The sequence below is a fragment of the Petaurus breviceps genome, unplaced genomic scaffold (genome assembly GCF_028583685.1).
Source record: "Petaurus breviceps papuanus isolate PSGF00001 unplaced genomic scaffold, PetGlider_PUasm1.0 175, whole genome shotgun sequence".
NCBI lineage: Eukaryota > Metazoa > Chordata > Mammalia > Diprotodontia > Petauridae > Petaurus > Petaurus breviceps.
In genome coordinates this window covers 18,059,579-18,080,916 of record NW_027185764.1, presented here as the reverse complement: position 1 = coordinate 18,080,916, position 21,338 = coordinate 18,059,579, and the positions used below count along the sequence as shown (strand labels likewise).

At 39.5% G+C, this 21,338-nt stretch overlaps 2 protein-coding genes across 2 annotated transcripts in view; one reads left to right on the top strand and one right to left on the bottom strand.

Annotated features, from left to right (window-relative positions):
- PRKAR1B (protein kinase cAMP-dependent type I regulatory subunit beta) overlaps positions 1 to 21,338 on the bottom strand; it is a 716,155-nt gene that overhangs the window by 284,016 nt on the left and 410,801 nt on the right. The gene's annotated exons all lie outside the window — the stretch shown is intronic.
- DNAAF5 (dynein axonemal assembly factor 5) overlaps positions 4,009 to 21,338 on the top strand; it is a 71,707-nt gene continuing 54,377 nt past the window's right edge. The window contains exons 1-4 of the mRNA XM_069084867.1: positions 4,009 to 4,634; positions 4,715 to 4,899; positions 19,454 to 19,578; positions 20,687 to 20,805. Coding sequence (XP_068940968.1) covers positions 4,046 to 4,634; positions 4,715 to 4,899; positions 19,454 to 19,578; positions 20,687 to 20,805 — 1,018 coding nt within the window. The 5' untranslated portion in view covers positions 4,009 to 4,045. The remainder of the gene's footprint in view (positions 4,635 to 4,714; positions 4,900 to 19,453; positions 19,579 to 20,686; positions 20,806 to 21,338) is intronic.

Genomic DNA, 21,338 nt, shown 5'->3' with positions numbered 1-21,338 from the left:
TCTCTTCTCTCCACTAACACAACCACAATCCTCATGCAGATTTCCATTATAGTCTTCTGGTTAGTCTCCTTTCTTCAAGACTATCCTCACTCCAGCCAATTTCCACTCTGCTGCCAAAGGGATTTTCCTAAAGCCCAGTTTTGACTAGTCACTTCCCCCTACTCAGTAAACTCCAGTTATATTCAGTGTAAAATGTAAAATGCTCTGCTTGGCACTGAAAACATTACAGCCTGGCTCCTTCCTCCCATTTCAGTCTCTTGATACATTTTACTTCCTTCCACAAACTTACTTTACTTCTTACTAATCCAGCTAAGCCAGTACACTTGCTATTCCTCTGAACTTCCCGACTTTTCTGCCAGGCTGACCTACCATGCCTGAAAACTTATGCCTCCTCACTTCTCCCAGTTGACTCCCTTCAACATTCTGTTCAAAGCTCACCTTCTGGAAGAGGCCATTTCCAGCGTGTCCCTTATGGTGTCTCTTACTTCTTCACCCCCATTCCAGGGCCATTCCTCTTCCATTAACTGCCTTTAACAGTTAGGGGTATATTTTACTGGTACATAATTATTTGCATGTAGTCTCTCTTCTTAGAATGTAAGCTCCTTGAAGGCATCTTGAAGCTTTTTTTTTCTTTATTTGTATTTCCTGTTCTTGGAACATTGTCATATAAAGAGTAAGCACTTAATAAATGTTTCTTAATTGAATGAGTGACTGAGTAATGGCCTTTTGTCCTCTCTTTTTTTTTTTTTAGGGAAATTGGGGTTAAGTGACTTGCCCAAGGTCACATGGCTAGTTTGTGTGTGTGTGTGTGTGTGTGTGTGTGTGTGTGTGTGTTAAGTGTCTGAGGCTGGATTTGAACTCAGGTCTTCCTGACTCCAGGGTCAATGCTCTATTCACTGAATCGTCTAGCTGCTCCTCCTTTTGTCCTCTTAACTCTTGTTCCAATGAACGTGTCATTCAAAAACTCATTACCTTGTTGTAGCGGCAAGCACCCCAGCGTCCCCAGGGTGGCTGCTCACACAGGCTCTTAGATCTGCTTTGTTAAAGGAAAGCAACTCAAAATGGGTTAACAAGCTTACTTTAATCAGTCAAACATGTATCGTTTACCTAGTTCAGGGGAAAGAGGTCAGCACCCTTCAGAATATACAGACAGAATTATCAAGACAGAAACAGATCAAGTAGACAGATTTCAGACTGTCCAACCATTACATCCATACCCAATCAATATCTGGGTTTCAAAGCTGGGGGGCTCTGGACAACGGCTTCCCATAATCCAGATCATATCACAGAACATTTCTCAAAGTTAGCCCCAAAACAAAGCTACACATCAGGGTTTATATAGCCTTCTCCTGGCTCAGAGAATGTAACAACCTTCTGGACCCACTGGCCAATCAAGAAGTATCTACTGAAAAACAAGCCTCTCACCCCAGGCTCCAGGTGTACTTTTGCCTAGGGGCAGGGAAGATCTTTAAATTTTCATTTCTATTACACTTGTAAGATTCAGGTAACTTAGGGATACTCCTCTGATCAGCTCCTTATATTTAAGAAGAAATTTGAGTTTTCATAAACTTGAAAAGTTTAAGTATAGAAAACTTTAGAATGGCATGATCAGTTGGACTTGAATACTTTTTAATATCAAATGAATATAAGGCTGCTGCCTCACTGGTAAGGTGGATAGAGTGTTGGACCTGAAGTCAGGAAGACTCATCTTCCTGAGTTCAAATATAACCTCACATACTTACTAACTGGGTGACCCTGGGCAAGTCACTTAACCCTGTTTGCCTCAGTTGCCTTAGTAGTAAAATGGACTGGAGAAGGAAATGGCAAATCACTCCAGTATCCTTGCCAAGAAAACTCTAAACAGGGTCACAAAGAGTCAGATGTGACTGAAACAACTAAACAACAATGAATATGTCTCAGGAAACCAAGGAAGTGGCATATATCTAGTATTCAGCATTCTTGGCAGAAAATCCCTTTAAAGTTGAGGAATTCCAGTGTTGAAATAGAAAGACTTCAGGCAAATGAGATAGTAGCTCACCCCATTCCTTTACAGAGCTAAAAATTTAAACCTCAAATTATTGACTATATTATTATTTGCTGATCGTAAGTGTACTGATCAATTGGCATTTCATTAAACACCCATCGGTTTATAGAGAACTGATCCAAAGGGAGGGAGGTAGAAATAAGAGAAGACAAGACAAAGGTCTGTAGGATTTGGCACGTAGGATTTATGAACCTGGCACTGCATAGATATTCAATAAATAATTTATTCTTTCATTGTGTGATCTGTGAGGTAGGTAGGAAACGACTAAACTTCAGCTGAAATGTCTGTATAAAACAGTGGAAAGTGGGCATTTATAAGCACTGATTCTAAGCAAGATCCTTTATCTCTTTGGGTTTTAGTTTCCTCCTTATAAATTATATAAATTATAAACAATCTCTGCCATTTCTTCCAGTTCTGTTGGCACTAATCAGATTGCTGAGTCAGTCAACTCGATAGCTTTTATTTAAAGCACATACTAAGTATCAGGCATCTTGCTACAAGTACGGGAGATAAAAAGAAAAGACACTTCCAGCTCCAAGAAGCTGTGAGGAATCACGTAGTTTAGCTCATGGTGAAATTGTCTCTTCTCAGATGCCTCTGGTCCATGCCCTTCTTCCCTTACATGCCTGAGGTGTCATAATCAGATCTTATTTCCATGTCACACCAATCAATGGAAAAGCATTTACTAATCATCTCTTAAGCACACCGTGCTAGGTGCTGAGGATACAAAGACAAAAACCAAAACTTCCATCCTCCGGGAGCTTACATTCTAACTAGCATTGCTTGTCAAGAGTGAGACATTTTGGACTCATGATGGAAAATACGGTCCACATTTTAAATAAGAACTATGAGGTCTGAATACAGATTGAAACACATCATTTGCTCTCTCTCTCTCTTTTTCTTTTTTTGTTTGTTTCTTCTTTGTTCTATTTCTTCTTTACAATATGACTAATGTGAAAATAGGTTCAATATAAATGTATATGTAGGGCCTATATCAAATTACACATCTTGGGGTTTGGGGAGTGAAGAGATGGGGAGAATATCTGGAACTCAAAATTTTATGGAAATGAAAATAAAAAACTAAAAAAAAATTTTTTTTTTAAAGACCTTTTTCCTTAAGGTGTTTTGGACAAACAAAACTTTATTGCAGTATTCCACAGGAAGCCTTGGAGCAAAGATTCTTAACTCTTTTTTTCTTACATCACAAACCACTTCCGGCAGTCTGGTACAGTGCAATACAATAAAAATTTATTAAGTGCCTACTATGTGCCAGGACTGGTGTGACAAAGCATCCTCCCATTTGTATACCCCCAGGGATGGGAATATTAAAAAAAAAAAAAGGCAAGACATTCCCAGTCCTCAAGGAGCTCACAATCTAACTTGTGTGAGATCATTTGCAAATGACATTTACATTTTCTGCACTCTAAAATGATCGAGTCAGAGAGAATATGCTAGGAAAATAAATGGCTATGCTTACCATTGTGGCATAGCCAACTAGACTCAGGAATTAGACTTGCATAGACACTGGAGTTAGAAACCACCTTCTTTATAAACCAATCAATAAGCATTTAAGTGCTTACTAAGTGCCTTATCAAATAAAATTGAAATGACTTTTTTTTTTTTTGTCCCCAACTTCACAGCCCCCTCCTTGCCCCCCACCCTTCCGGTTAAGAACCGTAGCTTTGGATGAGGATGAGGATGAAGCGGCAGCATTTCTATGGCGTTTTAAGTTTTGGAAAGCAGTGCACATGCGTGATGTCATTTGCTACCATACCAGGGTATGTCTGCCTCCTCCTACAGAGCGAGCTAGGGTAGAAGCAGCAGCATCTCAGATCTGTGTTCTGTCCCTTTGCAAAGTGAGCTCAATAAAGTTTTTTTTTTTTTTGGTTCTTGTGTATATGTTGAGTTTTTTTCCCCTCGCCCCTACCCGTAGTGCCGTAATCCGTCCCGCGACTGTCGTAAAAGTTTGGTTTCCACTTAGTAACGAGCAACACAGAAGTCATGGCGGCGTTGGTGACGGATCCCCGTGTGCTCGAGGGTCCCGGCGCCGCCGGAGATAGGCGCTCGGCCCAGGAGCTGAGCCAGGCAGTGAGCCGCCTGCTTCCAGGCCTGGAAGCCGAGGCCAAGCTAAGCCGGCGTCGGGCCCTGGAGGGCCTCCAGCGGGAGCTGGAAGAGGGGGCCTCGCTGCCTCCAAGCGCCGACTTCCAGGAGCTGTTCGGCCGCCTGCTCCTGCCGCGGCTGCTCCGCTGCCTGGGCGACCCGGCCGAGAAGTGCCGGAGCCTGGCCGTGCAGCTCCTCCGCCTGGGCCTGAGCCACGGAGCCCGGCCGCAGGACGCGCTGCCACAGCTCATGCCCGCGCTCACACAGCGCCTGGCCGGCCCGGGCTCCGGGCAGCCGACGGAGCCGTGTGAGGAGCTGCGCCTGGCGCTCGTGGAGCTGCTGAGCCTCGTGGTGCGGCTGTGCGGCCGTAGCCTGGCCCCCTACCTGGACGAGATGGTGCGCATCCTGCAGAGGACCATCGTGGACCCCTTCCCCGACGTCAAGAGGGAGAGCTGCAAGCTGGCGGGGGACTACGCGCAGATTATCCCAGGTAATGGGGGCCCCGGCAGCACCCCCAGAGCGCGTGGAAAGGTTTTCGCTCAAGAGATTTCTCTTTCCTTTTCTCTGCAGATCATTTCCACATGCAGTCGGAATCCTTAATAGCCCCTCTCATGCACACGATTTCACACCAGCACTCCAAGGTCCGAGTGGCCGTGATTCAGGCCACAGGGTTGGTGATACAGTTTGGTAATGCCAAGTCAGTGGATGATGTTATTTCTCATTTTGCACAAAGGCTGTTTGATGATGTCTCCCAGGTAACTTTTTTCCTTTTTTTTTTCTTTCTTTATTGGACACTTCATTTCTGTTTCCATCAGGAGACTAGCTTAGATGTGCTAACAGCTCACTTTAATGGAAAAGAGTATTGAACTGGACAGTCAGGTGGCTCGCTTATTCAGAAGATAAAGAATGCAATAAATTGGAAAAAGATGGAAGATTACTGTTTTTCAGAATCTCTAGGACTGTATAGGGCAGGCATAACCTTTTTTATATCATGGATCACTTTGACAGTCCTCTTTGACAGTGGAGCATAGTAAGTTCTTTTTTTCCAGGGAGGACAGGAACACATTGATTTTAAGATGCCTACAGTTTGAAATGTCCAGTAGACAAGTGGTAATGAGAAAATGGAGCTCAGGACTGAGACAGGTGGATTTATTAATCAGGGAGTTATCTGCATAGAAACAGTACTTGAACACCTGGGAACTGATGAGATCATCAAGAGAGAATTTAGAGGAAGAAGGGAGGTCTGTAGGGTGTGGCGCCCCTGCCCCCTCCCCCCCCAGGTGATAACCCTGAAAAAGAGATTGAAGAAGCATCAGTGCAGTGAGGAGACAAGAAAAGGGCAATGCCAGGAGAAAGCAGGGAGGAGTAGATTATATAGGAGGTGTGTGTGTGTGTGTGTGTGTGTGTGTGTGTGTGTGTGTGTGTGTGTGTGTGTGTGTGTGTGTGTGTGTGTGTGTGTGTGTGTGTGGTGAGGGAGGAAGTGTCTGTCAGTGAAGTAAGACTCGAGGCCACTGAATTTGATATTTGTTGTTGTTCAGTTATATCCTTGACCTCATTTGGGGTTTTCCTAAAAGAGTGGTTTGCTGTTTCCTTCTCCAACCCATTTTACAGATTGAAGAAACTGAGGCAAATAGGGTATAGTAATTTGCCCAGGGGTGCACACCTACTAAGTTTCTGAGGCCAGATTTGAACTCAGAAAGATGAGTCTTCCTGATTCCAGGTCTGGTACTCTATCCACTGGTAATTAAGATATCTCCAGTAATCTTGGAGAGAGTAGTTTTAGTTGAATAATGAGGCCAGAAACCATATTAAAAGGAATTGAGAAGTTAATGAAAGGAGAGAAAGTGCATATGGAATGTATAAACAGACTTTTCTAGGAGTTTAGCTATGAAAGAGAGCTAAAGCTTGAGAACATTGTAGGTTCAAGGGAAAGATTTTTGAGGATGAGGAAGATTTAGGCATGTTTGTAGGTGGTAGGGACAGAGCCAGTAGATAAGAAGAGATTGAAAATTAGAATGATTGTGGGGGCAAGCTATTTAAGGAGATGTGATACAGAATGAAGAATGCAGATAGAAAGAGTTGGTCTTGTAGAGACTAGCTCTGGGGAGTGGAGAATGGGGCATGATGTCAAGGTGTTTTGAGATTTAGAGTAGGGGAAGGAACCCATGGTAAATGGCCCATATTTTCTTAGTAAAGTAAGAGGTAAAGTCCATAACTGAGAGAAAAGGAGGGTAAAGTGGTAAGGGAAGCTTGAAGAGAGAATAAAATTAGGTTAGGAACAACTACTCTGAAAAGTAGCCAAGTAGGGAAGAATAGAATTGCCTTGCTACAGTGAGGGACCCAGTTAGGATTAGATCACATAAATTTGTAGTGGACCCAGTCAGCCTAGTTGTGTGACATCCTTCAGCACATTGTTTGACAGCCTGTGAGGAAAAGCAAAGAGGCAGATAGATGATAGGGGTAATCCAAGGTTGGGATTCAGCAAGACCTGAATGATGACAAGACTAAGAGGTCAAAGGATTCAAGGGTAGAGGATGATGTGTACTGAACTAAACTAGTTAACTGTAGAGTCAAGATTGGGAAGGGAGGAAAATGAAATCAGACCATCGAGAACAATGAAAGATAAACTAGAAATCACTACTTTAACTGGAATGCTATAATGTTCAGAAAAAAGTGAGAGTAAAATTTGGAATTTGCTGCTTAGCATACATACTGAAACAAATTGGTGGTGGGAGGTTCCTTTTTTAGTTTTACTACCATAGAACTTTCCCATATTTTCTTGACAGAAAATACCAAGTCTGAATTTGCAAGAAGGGTAAAACTGCCATAAAAAGGAATGAGGCTTGGTCTTTCCTTCCTCTCCCTGCCCCATCCCCTAATTTTCATTTCATTATGGGGAAGGTAAATGCATTAGAGGAAGAATAAAAAACCTGTCTATAAACAGTTTTTTGGAGTTGAAAACGTGTGTGTGTGTGAGAAAGAGAGAATATGTGTGCATACATATATATATATATATATATATACACGCATGTGTATGTGTATATCTAGAGAGGGAAAGGGAGAAGGAGGAGGGAGCGAGAGAGAAAGGAAAAAGGGGAGACAGGAAGGGGGGAAAAGTAATCTTTAGGTACAACATGGTTATATTATACTGAAAACTTCAGTTAAAGAATGGAAATGCTAAAAATAAGGATTTCTGAAATTGCTTTCTCTTATCTACATTGGAATAGATATCAAAGGAGATAAGCAGAAATATGAAAGAACATTCTGGAAGCCACAATAGATTCTGTTTGTGTAGCATAAGAAAACTACCAGGAGGGAGTTGTGTAATTGTATATATGGAAATAATGTTACAAGATGCTGTAACACTTATAGTATGATGGAAGAGATAGGCCAAGGGATAAGACAAAATGTTAACATTGGACAAATATAATTTGATTCATAGAAACAGAATCTTTGAGATGACTTCTCATTTAAAGCTTTTGAACCTAGTTCATGAAACACTTAGAGGCTTACTTGCAATGCATTGATTTATATTCCCGAGGATTAAAGGGTAATGTGGAGAAGATTCAATTTATTTTGTGGTAAAAAATAAGTGGATTTGCCCCTTATAATGCTTCTTATACATAATTTAATCAGTTCACAGTAGATAGGATTGAAAATGACCTTATATTTAGTTGTATTTATTCTCTATACATTTAGTTTCTTTAAGTTTACACATGTCCTAACTTCTTACCTCCCCATTTAAGAGATGAGGAAACTGAGATCTGGGGGGAGTAGCTGACCTACTCAAGATAAAACTCATTTGTTGAATAAAAATTAGGTACTTCCTTCTAGAGGTGAGACACAAATAAACAAGACATGGTCATTACCCATAGGGTACTTAACTATTCCTCAGAATACTCCTACAATTCAGGGAATAAAAGCCTTTCAGTAATTTGGTTTACATAGAGCATTGGTACCAAAGTATATTATGAGCAGTTAAAAAGGTATATGCATGTAAGTAGAATTAGCTTAAAGAAGGGCTAAGATTAAGGGCAAAATTAATAATTGAATACTAGATTTTTTAAAAATAGGAAAAAGGAACATCCAAAAGATGAAAATGTTAAATAAAAATATAAGGAGATAATGAGGAATAAAATTCAAGGAACCCTTTTTCTCATAAGACATGGAAAGAATGAAGGAATCTAAGTAAATGAAATTCTTTTGGAAAGTATACTAACTTTAGAACACCAAGGCTCATTTAGTAAATTACTTTTCCCATTCCTTTCTCATTAGTAGTACCAGTGTAGTATTTCTCTTTTTTAGTAATTAAGTCTTCAAAGATCACATAGATTGAACACACACACACACCCATACACACCCATTCAGTAATATTACAGCTGGTTTTATTTTTACCTCTCCTCCCCTGTATCCTTCCATTAACCAATTTTTTTTGTGACATTTTATTTTTTATTTTTATTTTTTTCAAATGCTTTATTAACTTCTGGTTTACATCATTCATTTCCGCCAGATTTTCAGTTACAAATTTTCTCCCTGCTTTTCCCCTACCCACCACCCCAAAATAGCAGTCCCACAGGATATCCCCTCCTCTAGTCTGCTCTCTCCCATATCTTCTCCCATACCCCCTTCGACTTTTCCAGTAGGGCATGGTGGATCTCTATGCCCCAGTGCCTGTATATCTTATTTCCCAATTACATGTAAAATAGTATTAATAATAGTATATATATATATATATATATTTTTTTTTTTTTAAACATCTGATTTTAAAACTTTGAATTCCAGATTCATTCCCTTACTCCCTTGTCACCCACCCTTACTGGGAAGATAAGCAATTCAATATAGGTTGTACATGTGTAACTATACAATACATTACCATAGTAGATATATTGTAAAAGACTGACTATATTTCCCTCCCTCCTATCCCACTTCCCACTTGTTCTATTCTTTACTTTGATCCTGTCCCTTTTCAAAAGTTCGTGCTTCCAACTTCCCTCCCTCCCAGCTGCTCTCCCTTCCATTATCCCCTCCTTCTCATCCCCTTCCTCCGTACTCTCCTGTAGGGTGAGATACCCTATTTAGTGTGTATGTCATTCCCTCCCTGAGCCAAATTCAATGAGAATAAGGATGACCCTTTCCCTTTTGCCTTCCTGTTCTTCCCCTCCATTGTAACCATTTTCCCTTGCCTCTTCTATATGAGATAGTTTACCCCATCCTGTCTCTCCCCATCTCCTCTCATTATATTCCTCTCTCACCTCTTAATTTCACCTTTTAAGTATCATCCCTTCCTGTTAAATTGATCCTGTGCCCTCTATCTATGTATACCTGTACACATATATACACACATTCACATATGTATTCATATGCCCACATACCCTCCTATATAGACATATATATTTCTATTCTCTTCAACTATTTTCATACTGAGAAAAGTTTTATCAGTTACAATTATCATTTTTCCATGTAGGAATATAAATAGTTCAGATTTAATAAGTTCCTTATGATTTCTTTTCCCTGTTTACCTTCTCATGCTTGTCTTGCTTCTTATATCTGAATGTCAAATTTTCTATTCAACTCTGGTTTTTTCATGAAGAATACTTGAAAGGGGCGGCTAGGTGGTGCATTGAATAGAGCACCGACCCTGGAGTCAGGAGATCCTGAGTTTAAATCTGGCCTCAGACACTTAACACAAAAACTAGCCATGTGACCTTGGGCAAGTCACTTAAGCCCAATTGCCTTCGGAAAAAAAAAAAGAAAAAAAGAATCCAATAAAATTGCAAAAAAAAAAAAAAGAATACTTGAAAGTCCTCTATTCCATATTTTCCCCTGTAACATGATACTCAGTTTTGCTGGGTAGGTGATTCTTGGTTTTAATCCCAGCTCCTTTTGACCTCTGGAATATCATATTCCAAGCCCTTCGATCCCTCAGTGTAGAAGCTGCCAGATCCTGTGTTATCCTGATTGTGTTTCCACAATATTCAAACTGTTTCTTCCTGGCTGCTTGTAATATTCTCTCCTTGATTTGGGAATTTTAGAACCTGGCTATAATACTCCTAGCAGTTTTTTGGGGAGGATCTTTTTTAGGAGGTGATTGGTGGATTCTTTCAACCTCTATTTTGCCCTCTGGTTCTAAAATATCAGGGCAGTTTTCCTTGAGAATTTCTTGGAGGATGATTTCTAGGTTCTTTCTTTGGTCATGGCTTTCAGGTAGTCCAAAATTTTTTAATTATCTCTCCTGGATCTATTTTCTAGGTCATTCTTCTCCTCATTGCCTTTTTGAGCCTATTTTGCCATTTGAGTTAGTCTTTTTTTTAAGGTGTTATTTTCCTCAGTCAGGCTGTTAACTCTCATTTTGTAATTTTCTTGCATCATTCTCATTTCTCTTCCCAATTTTTCCTCCACTTCTCTTATCTGCTTCTTAAGGTCCTCTATAGCCTGTAACCAGCCTGTATTTTTCTTGGAAGCTTTTGGTGCAGGAGTTCTGACTTCACTGTCTTCCTCCTGTTCCATGCTTTAATCCTTTATGTCACCAAAATAGGAGTGTAAAGTTGGGTTGTTCTGTTTATTTTTCTTCCTTTGCCTGGTCATGTCACCCCTCAGTCACTTGACCCCTGGGCTTTTTGCCACAGTAGGACTCCGCCACCAGACAGTGGAGCTTCGTCCCAAACGCTGGGGTTTTCTCAGCTGCTGAGGTATTAGATGGGTGCCCTCTCTGAAGCTTCCACACTCTCTGACAAGCTGGGTGCACACCCCAGGACCTCCACCCTAGACTGCAATCCAGATCCAAGCAGGTTAAAGCAATAGCGATTACCCCTCGGACTGGTGCTTGGTCCCCCTACACTCTGCAGGCCACATGGCGCTGGCTGTCTGTGCCTGCTCCTCAGTGGCTTCTCGCCCCGGGGGCAAAAGCCACACACTCCCACTTACTGGTCCCAAAGTCCAGACCGCACTGACCTCTCACTTTGTCCTCTGCATCTATGTGTTGATAATTCTGTAAACGGCCACAGCTGCTGGTGAGCTGGAGTCCCTCCAGCTGTGGTTGGTCAGGCCTACCCTGGGGCTAAAACCTCCAGCTCTCATGGGGCTGGGCTCAGCTCCCAGATCGCTGGGCAGGCCAATTCCTGCCAGCCTGCTGGGCTGTCCTCAGGGGGAGGTTAGCTTCTCTGTGTCATTTTGTGGGTTCTGTAGCTCCAGAGTTTGTTCAGAGTCCCCTTTTACATGAATCGGGGGAGGTGGAAGCTGGAGGCCATGGAAGTCCTGTTTCTATACCACCATCTTGACTCTGCCCCACCCCGTTAACCAATTTTTAACATATTTTTTATACTCTAAGAACCATGTTTAGAGTGGTCGTAGTTCAGTTAAGTTTCATTGGCCTTTTACTGTCATGAGGATGTACACACTTTCTTACTTGATAGTGGCAGCACATAGTGGAGAAAGCAGTGGGATGAGAGGCAGATCGGGGTTTCAATTCTTTCTCACACATTAGCGAGCTGTATAACAATATATACATCGCACAAAGTTATTATGAGAATCAGCCAGTCAATCAGCAAACATTTGTTAAGTATCTACTATGCCCCAGGCACTTTGCTCCATACAAAGAATTCAGAGACAAGAATTTCTCATTCTCTTCCTTCATGTGTATATGTGTAACCATATACAAAATAAATGCAAGGTAGCTTTTTGAGAGAAAGCACTAGCATATGGGGAAATCAGAAAATGCTTCAAGTGGAAGGTCATTACAAAGACATGCTGAGATGGAGTGTTATGTTTGAATGCACTGTGTGTGACAAGTCCAGTCTGGCTGGATTATAGAGTAATTAATTACTTTAATTAAATACTGTAATTAATTAATGATTTAAAAGGTAGATTTGAGCCACGTTGTGGAGGGCTTTTAAAGCCAGATTTAGAAGTTTCTGTTTGAGCTTAAAGACAGAGTTCATTAAGTAGGAGAATAACATGGTCAGAACTGTACTTAGCAGCAATGTGGAGATTGTAGTAGAAAGGTGAGTCTTGAGGCAAGGAGAACAACTAGGAAGCAGGAGTACAGGTCAGAAGTCCAAGTAAGAGGTGAGAAAGGCCCGATCTGGGGTGTTGGCAATGTGAATAGAAATTAAGGGCTGGTTTTATAAGAGATGTCACTTAGTTTGAAGTAACAAAATCAGGCAAAATCAGTTGTGTGGTGTGAAGTTGAGTGAGGAGTTGATGACATCAAGGTTGCCAAATTGGGTGACTTTAAAGACAGATGCCCTTAACAGAAAATAGGGAAGTTTGGGAAAGAGTTGAGTTTGTGGGAGAGATAATAACTTCTCTTTTTGCTATGTTGAACTTGGGAAGCCTATGGGGCATCCGGTTTGAATAGGTGGTTGAAGATGTACCACTAATGATCAAGACCATGACTGTGGCTGGATATATGGAGGATAATTAAACCCTAGTGCAGGCATATCATATCACACTTGGACTTTGGCAGTAACCTGCTGGTTGGCCTTCCTGCCACAAGTTTCTTCTCCATTTTATTCCATTCTCTACTCAGCTGTCAAAAAAGGATCTAAAAATACAGGGTCTGACTAAACTCCCCTGGCTTCCCTTCATCAACAGGATCAAATATAAAATCCTCTACTATTCAAAGCTCTTCATAACTTGTCCTTCCTCTCTCTCCCTCCCCACTTTCTTATACTCTATACCCCCACCACCACTTTCCCATTTATTCTGTGATCCAATGGTGCTAGCTTCCTAGGTGTTACTTAACCAAGACATTCTCTCCACCCGCTTTGTGCATTTTAACTGGCTGTCCTGTATGCCAGGAATGATCTCTCTCTTATCATCTCCATGCCTTGACTTCCTTAAAGTCCCAGCTAAAATCCCAGTTTTCTACAGGAAACCTTTCCCTATCCCTTTAATTATACTATAGTGTCTTCCCTTTGTTGATTATTTCTAATTTATTATTTCTATGTCTTGTACATAGTTGTATGTTGCCTTCCCCATTAAATTAACCTTCTTGAGAACTGGGACTATCTTTGACTTTTCTTTGTATCTCCAGTTCTTAACACAGTGCCTGGTACATAGTACTCTCTTAATAAGTGTTATTGACTGATTCACTCACTCATAAGGGTTAGAGTAACTCATCAGAGTTAGAGTAAAGAAAGTAAGAATTAGAGATGATATCAAGAGGTTTTAAGACGAAGAGAGGGGGGAAAGGGGAGCTCAGAGCAAAGTCTCTATTTTCTCAATAAAGCATGAGGAGTCCTCCGCTCAACTTCCTCTACAATCTCCGCTGATCAGGAGGCAGTCTTCTGGAAAAGATAAGAAGGGATGGGACTGACCTGAGTTCAAAAACAGCCTCAAATACAACACAAAAACTACCCATGTTACCTTGGGCAAGTTACTTAATCCCAACTGCCCTACCTTCCCCCCTGCAAAAAATGAAAAAGAAGGAATGGGACCAAGGGTACATGTAGAAATGTTGTCCTTGGTAAGACGATGGTATGAGAACCTTGAAAAAGATTTGGATTACCCTCAGTAAGGATTGGGACAGAGAATCTATTAGAGAGGAGTAAAAAGACTGCATTGCTTCTGATGGTCCAATTGAGATTAAATAACATAAATCATAGGGATTGGGAGGGAAAGAGATGAGAATTTTGGCAGTAGGAACAAATCTGAGATCAGTAGTAGAAAGGGCAGTTAAGTACCCTAGTAGCCAAAATTACATTTCCTAAGGTTAAGGATTCATGCTTCTTGGAAGCACTTTGCTTACTGGGACAAACTCACCAATCCTGGAATGCACTAATTAGAGAATAAAAGGCCCACCTTTTTATCAGCCAAGATTTTGTTAAATGTGTTTTTATTAAAGAAAGATAAAACAACTGAATGTAAGATGTACATAAAATATATAGCTTGCTTTTTAAAACAAAATTGTTTGATTCTTTATTTCAACAGAACCAGACAACAGGTGCTGTAGCTATCATTTGTACAGATATGAAAACTGCCCACAAAAGTCACAAGAACTTGGGGCAGCCAGGTAGCACAGCGAGTAAGAGCACTGGCTCCAGTAGCAGTACGACCTGGAGATCGAATCCCGGGCTCAGACACTTAGCACCCATCCAGAAACACCTGGCCATGTAATCTTGAGCAAGTTACTTAACCCCAATTACTTAGGGGTGGCCAGGTGGCTCAGCGAGTAAGAGCACCGGCTCCAGTGTTGGGATGATCTGGATCAAATCCAGCCTCAGATACTCAGCACCACACCCAGAAGTAACTGGCCGTGTAACCTTGAGCAAGTTACTTAACCCTGATTGCTTTAAAAAAAAAAAAAAGTAACAAGAACTAATACTTCTGGTTGCAGGGGTTCATAACAACATTTAGATTTTAACCATCTTCTTGATTGTACTGCTTCTGTTGTTGTCCACCACATATGTTCTTTTCAAAATTCAATTACAGTTATGTTTGAAGAAAGAATGTTTTGTTTTATTTTTCCCTGACCTGGACCAGTTATAACTTAGGGGATTCTTGTGCTTCTCTGTTTTTAATAAGTCATATTTCACTTTTCTGTAGTTCCACTATTTTAAAATCTATAGTAAACATATTTCAGCTAAGTCATTTTATATAAATTGTGTTTCATTTTAAGTTATTCGACATGATCTTGTCTGAGCCTTGAAACTAAGTAGAATTGGGCCTCATTGGTCCTGGAATGAGTGATACCCCCTCCACTCCCAATGTAGAATATTGTGCAGGCTTTGACTTTTAGAAAACATGGCAGAATGCTGTCCTGGACCTCTCTTCCTTAGAAGCAGTATGTTTCAATGGCTGGAGTGCTTAACTTGTGGGCTGGAAGAACTGGGTTCAGAATTTACCTCTGCCACTGACAGCTGTTTGACCCTGGGCAGGTCACTAGGAGGATTAGACCTTTGTTTCTTTATCTGTAAAATGAAGGGGGTTGGACTTGGTAATCTCCAAGGGCCCTTTTGGGTAGCTAGGTGACACAGTGGATAGAATGCCAGAGCTGGCATCAGGAAAACCTGAGTTCAGATGGGGTCTCCAGCACTTACTAGCTATGTGATCCTAGGCAAGTCACTTACCCCTGTTTGCCTCAGTTTCCTCATCTGTAAAATTAGTTGGAGAAGGAAATGACAAATCACCCCGGCGTCTGCCAAGAAAACCCCAAATGGCTTCATGAAGAGTTCAGATCTGAGTTTCCAATCGTTCTCTGAATCTTTTTGGGTCAGAATTTATTCTCTAGTACCAGCACAGTGAAGAGTTTGAGAGTATTGTGGTAGCAATGAAGAAAAATGTGAGGACACTTAGTGGCCAGAATAGCACATTGAACCCATATCCTCTGAAGCAGACTAAAATCAAGAAAGCCTGCAGTCAATCAGACCCAAAACCCCAACTTTAATCCATTGCTGGTAGGCCCTGTATAAATAGAATTTACTTATCATGTGAAGCTGAAAAAAGAGAATAAAGGACAAAAAAAGGGTTTGCTGTGCCCCTAAAGGACTGCCACTGCTTGGAGATTTTGGGAAGATGAGATACTATGTATCTGCCTTTTAAGGAGAAGTCAGCTTTCTAAGCCAGAAATTATCAAAATGGCTGTGTTGTAATTATCTGTAGTTAATGGAAACTTTTTGCTGATACACAAAGAAGGGATATACTGTGAGTGATTTATATTTTTTATTATTGCTTATGTAACACAGATATGAGAAGGGGAGTGTTACACAAAATGAAAGATGTTGCCAGTTCACCTGGCAAAACAGAGGTTGCTTTGCCAACTTTATATATGTGTTTGAATCTATCATAAGAAATTTAAAATTAGATTTGACAAATGTTCAGGAAGTGTTGGTAGTATCTTGGCATTTTATGAATCTTTTTATAAAGAATTTTTGGTCAGGTTGATTGGGGCTGTTGTAAAATATTTAGGCTCTGAGCAACACAAAGTTCACAACCTGAAGAGCCACTGAAGTGATTGATTGTTATAAAGGGAAGAGAATAAGCATTTATGTTCTAACACCTCCCACCTTCCAGGTACCATCCTAAACACTTGTAACAAATATCTCATTTGATCCTCACAAGAACCCTGCAAGGCAGGTGCAGTTATAATCCTTATTTTACAGTTGAGGAAACTGAGACAAACAGATTCAGTAACTTGCCTGGGGTCCCTCAGCTACTAAATGTCTGTGGCTGGATTTGAATTTGAGTCTTTCTGACTCCAGGCCCAGCTCTCTGTCTCCTGCTCCACAATCTGCCTCTAAAGTGAATAACGAGTACTATGTATGAGTACTTTACCAAAATAGGATGACATTTAAAAAAACCAGATTGATTCTGGCTTTTTACTGTTGGTCCTTGGGCAAGTTACGTAGCTTCTCTGAGCCTCAGCTCCTCATCCATGAATGAGAGCTTTTGAGTTTGGTAACCTCGAGTTCCTATTCTAACCCTCATGATTGTGTGATTTTAGAACCATGTGCTCAGTGAATATATTGGTTATGAATTTACTGTATCTATCCATATCAGCAAAGGAGAATGTTAGCATGGACTATTGACCAGACCGAGAACAGCCTTATTTACATAGAACTTAATATTTTAATGATATTGTTACAATAGAATTCTAGTTATATTTGGACTTCTTTCTTTCAGAATAATTTCTTTTATCAAAAAGGAGACCTGAAATAGTCATTCATTTTTATGTGCATGTTATTAATCTGCTTTTTATTTAGGTTTTTCACCTTTGGTATCTTACCTCCCCCCCATTTTAGGGCTTAGTGTATATGTGTAGATATTGTCAGTAACATGAAAGGTTAAGTAGATAGTTTTCTATTTTGAGCCACTCTCTAATCAGTTAAGTTTTGAGGGTTTTTTTCTATAAATGAAATGTTTTCTATTTAGTAAAACTGTTACTTGGCAACTAGTATTTATCCCATATGAACAAAATAAATTCAATAAATACCTTGTCACTAAGTTAAATTTGTAAGATTCTTTAGCACACTGGAAAGAAATAGGTAGAAAAGATTGTCTAGGTTCTCATTAAGGGAGACCAAACACCTAAAATCCTCCTCCTTTCACCCTTTTTTTTCCTTCCTAGTTATTTCAGTTAATAAAGTGAGAAATTTAAAATTTACTCTTTACAGATAGTTCCATTCTTTTCTTGTTTCTAGATGTGAATGCCCATTATATAGGTGCTGATTGCCTTTTACCTGAATAGCTGTGCCAGATGTCACAGTTAAAGTATAGGCAGAAACAGAGCACCAAAACTCGTTCTAGCAAGTTTATACAATATTCTTGAACATTGGCCTCAGGGAGGGTTTGGTGTTTTTTTTTTTTTTATCATAAAACTCTCTAAAGAGCATATTTAAACCCTGCCAGATTGGCGCGGCGTAAGTCTCTAATTATTCTTCTGAATGCCTTTGCTGTCATATTCATGAAGGGACCATACGTTCTTACATATGTTTTGGCACCACCTTAGTTGGATTTGGGATTTTTTTTGGCATATAGTCATTGACTGACTTTCTAGTATTATCAGTAAATAGTTGTTTGCATCTTGTCTTGAATGACATTGTAAGAAATAAGAATACAAGTAATTAATTGCCTTTTAGCTTTATTCAATTCCAGCAATTCTTTTTGTATCACTGTGTCTATGACCTACCTACTGTTGTATGTAAAGATGAAATTAAAAGTATAATTTGTAACAATTATGTAATTAGATTATAGCTTTAGAACTTACTCAGAGCCATTTTGGATTCCTTTTGGTTTTCATCAAGATCTATGCATTCTTTCTACTGTGAAAAATGCTTTTTTAAAAAAGGCTTATTGATATTAAAAAAAAAACCATTGCCACTTCTTCCCAACGATCCCTCCCCACTTAGGAACCTGTTTTACAATGTAGTGGTACCAAAGCAGACCAAATCAGTGCATAAAATTGCATACAACCTTCTAAGCTTCGTTCTATTCTGAGTTTGCTTTCTTTCTACTAAGAGGAGGAAAGCATGTTTCACCTTCATTTCTGTGGAATCAAGATTAGTCACTGCATAAATGACAATAATTTTGGTGCTTTTGGTTTTATTTTCCTGTGTGCTATTTTGGTCATTATGAAACATTTTTCCTTAAAGTTTTCCTTCTGTTTTTGATTTTTAATTCCTGTGTCATTTCTATTTTTCTCATTATATGACTGTGTTTTAGGAGGGATTTAGCTACTGAACTAAAGACTAGGAGAACTTGGTAGCTCCTTGTTTTACCACTAGGAAGCAAGCTCTTTGAGGTCAGGGCCTATTCATTTATGTCTCTGTCTCTCCAGTGCTTAGTCCAATGCTTGGTACACAGTAGGCCCTTAATAAATGCTTGTTGGTTACTTACTGATTCCAAAAAAACTAATAACCAAATATTTGTTTAGATTGTGTTTAAGCCTAAAAAAACTCCAACAAATATTTAAATCCCTTACTATAAAGAAAGTAGGCAGTTAGGTGCTGTTAACTTTTTGTCTCCTAGGAGTATCATTATACTTAATAATACCTCACTTTTTTTTTTTGCTTTTTTCGAGGGCAGTTGGGGTTAAGTGACTTGCCCAAGGTCGCACGGCTAGTTTTGTTTTAAGTGTCTGATTTGAACTCAGGTCCTCCTGACTCCAGGGCCAGTACTCTATTCACTGGCCCCATAATACCTCATTTATAACCAAGGTTTTACTTGAACTTTAAGAAGTGAGGCCTATGAAATGCCGAGTTTACAAGTCAGTGTTTCTGAAAATGTAGCAAGCTTATTCAAGTACCTCTTTTAAAATGTAGCACCTGAAAAGGATTCACAACATGAGTTCCAGTATACACACACAGTGATAGCAGTGGAATTTACCTTCACAGATGATCAAGAATCAGGGCTGTTCAACTTAACCTGAATTTTTTTTTCTATTTAGAACTGGCCACATGAAAAGTAGAATTACGAATATGATTAAAGAACCAGAAATTCTTTTTTTGGCCTTTTGGAGGGCAATTGGGGTTAAGTGACTTGCCCAAAGTCACGTGGCTAGTGTGTCAAGTGTCTGAGGCTGGATTTGAACTCAGGTCCTCCTGACTCCAGGGCCGATTCTCTATTCACTGCACCACCTAGCTGCCTGGAGAACCAGAAATTCTTACATGGGGGTGGGAAAGGTCTACATTTGCCAGTACTTCATTTTAGGGTGTTCAGATTAATGTACTAATTGATGCTAAAATTCATGGGCAGGACTGTTGTGAGGGATTGTTTATAAGGGAGTGACTAAAAGATTTTTTAAAATAATTATATGAAATTTACTTTGCATATTCTTTTTACAAACTAATAAAACTCTTCTTTTATAAATAGGTTCGACATGCTGTGACTTCTGTTGTTGGAAACTGGCTGTTAAACTTGAGAGACAGATATTCATTCTTTCATAAGTTAATTCCTTTGTTATTAAGCAGCTTTGATGATGAAATACCCGAAGTCACGTAAGTAGGATATAATATTGAAGCTTAATATAAAGATATCATTTTTCTTATTTCAAAAAATTTATTGCTATATTTTGTGCCTTCTCTGCCCTCCCACCTACCCCCTACTCTCATCAGTCCCTTGGAATAAAAGAGAGAGAAAAAATTCTCCAATACATCACCCAGGATATGTAGTATTCCATGCTTTTAGTACCCTGCTTCTTTAAGAATGGAGGAAGGAGCATAGAATGCCTTATTTTCAGCATGCTTTCTGAAAGTGGATTTAAACAAACCCATAAAACTCTTACTATAAGTAATTTTTTGCTATTGGGAATAGTAATATTTTCTGAAATTTGACAGTTTTCTTCCTAAAAATTCTAAAATTTTAATTTTTCTGAATTCTGGCTACAAGTCCTTTTGAGCTTAGCTAGGCTGGTCCTCAGATGACAAACATATAGCCTGGGTCCATACTTGGAATCCTTGCAATCCTTCCAGTTCAGTAGGTAATTGCCAGAACTTGGGCTGCACTGGTTTAGCCTTTGAGAACTCAGTGGTATTGAATGTTTTGTGCATGTGTGTGTATACATATACAATATATATGTATATAGAGTTATGTTTTATATGTAATGCCATATATATATATATTAAGTTCCAGTTTCTGTATGTAAATTGTATATAATTTAGGTGTACATAATGTTATATATATTTTTAAGATTTCAGTAACTTTAAAAATAATTTATGAATACACCTCTACTTCAGGTTAACCTATAAGAGATTCCAGCAGGTCCATTGTATTTCAACTGTTATAAAATTAGGTTGAATATAAAATTATCAGGCCAATATGAACTTTGCATCTTGATTGTGCTTTTGGTGCAGAGATATTAACCAAGGAATCAGTTCTTGGGTTTCTGCTGATCTATGGTAAAAAAAATTCAGTTACTTTCAGTGTTATAGGAAAGCTTATAGTTTTCTTACTAAGTTAGATAAGCACAGGCTATCCAAATAACATTCATTCAGATGGATTTAATTTAAATTAATAGGAACTGATTTTCATAGCTCTCAACCCTACCCTGTCATGAATATGTACTTGATTTTTTTTTTTTTTATAGTTTTTCTTTTTATGTTGTAGGGAATTGGCTGTCAGCCTCTGGGAGAAGATAGGTCTACAGTGGCAAAAAGAAAACGAAGATGATCTGAAGGATAAGCTTGATTTTGCTTCTCCTCCACCATCCCATTACCCTAAAGGAGGTGAGTGTGATGAAATAGTAATTAGCCAAATTTCCAAAAGGCAGTCTAAAATTAGTACTGGTTTTCTGTGGATGACAAGTGGAAGAAGGGAATAAATATTTCTATGATGTCCACTATTTATCAGGCCCTGCTCTAAGTGCTTTACAAATATCTCACTTGATCCTCACAACAATCCTTCACAGTATGTGCTTTTGTTATCCCTGTCTTACAGATGAGGAAACTGAGCAAACAGAGTTTAAATGACTTGCCCAGAGTCACACAGCTAGGGAGTGTCTGAGGCTGGATTTGACCTCAGGTCTTTCTGACTCCAGGCCCAGCATTAATCTACTGCTCCACCTAGCTGTCCCAATCTGGGGCAGACAATATGGCAAATCGTTAATTTTGGACAGGAAAGGAATGCTGAAATTGAAGGAAAGTGCTTCAGTGACTAAAATTATATCACAGCCTGAGTTTAAATTGGAAGGCAATTGTTCTTTCTTTTGTCAGATTGAAAATCTCACTCATTTTATAGAAAACGATTATATATATTATAT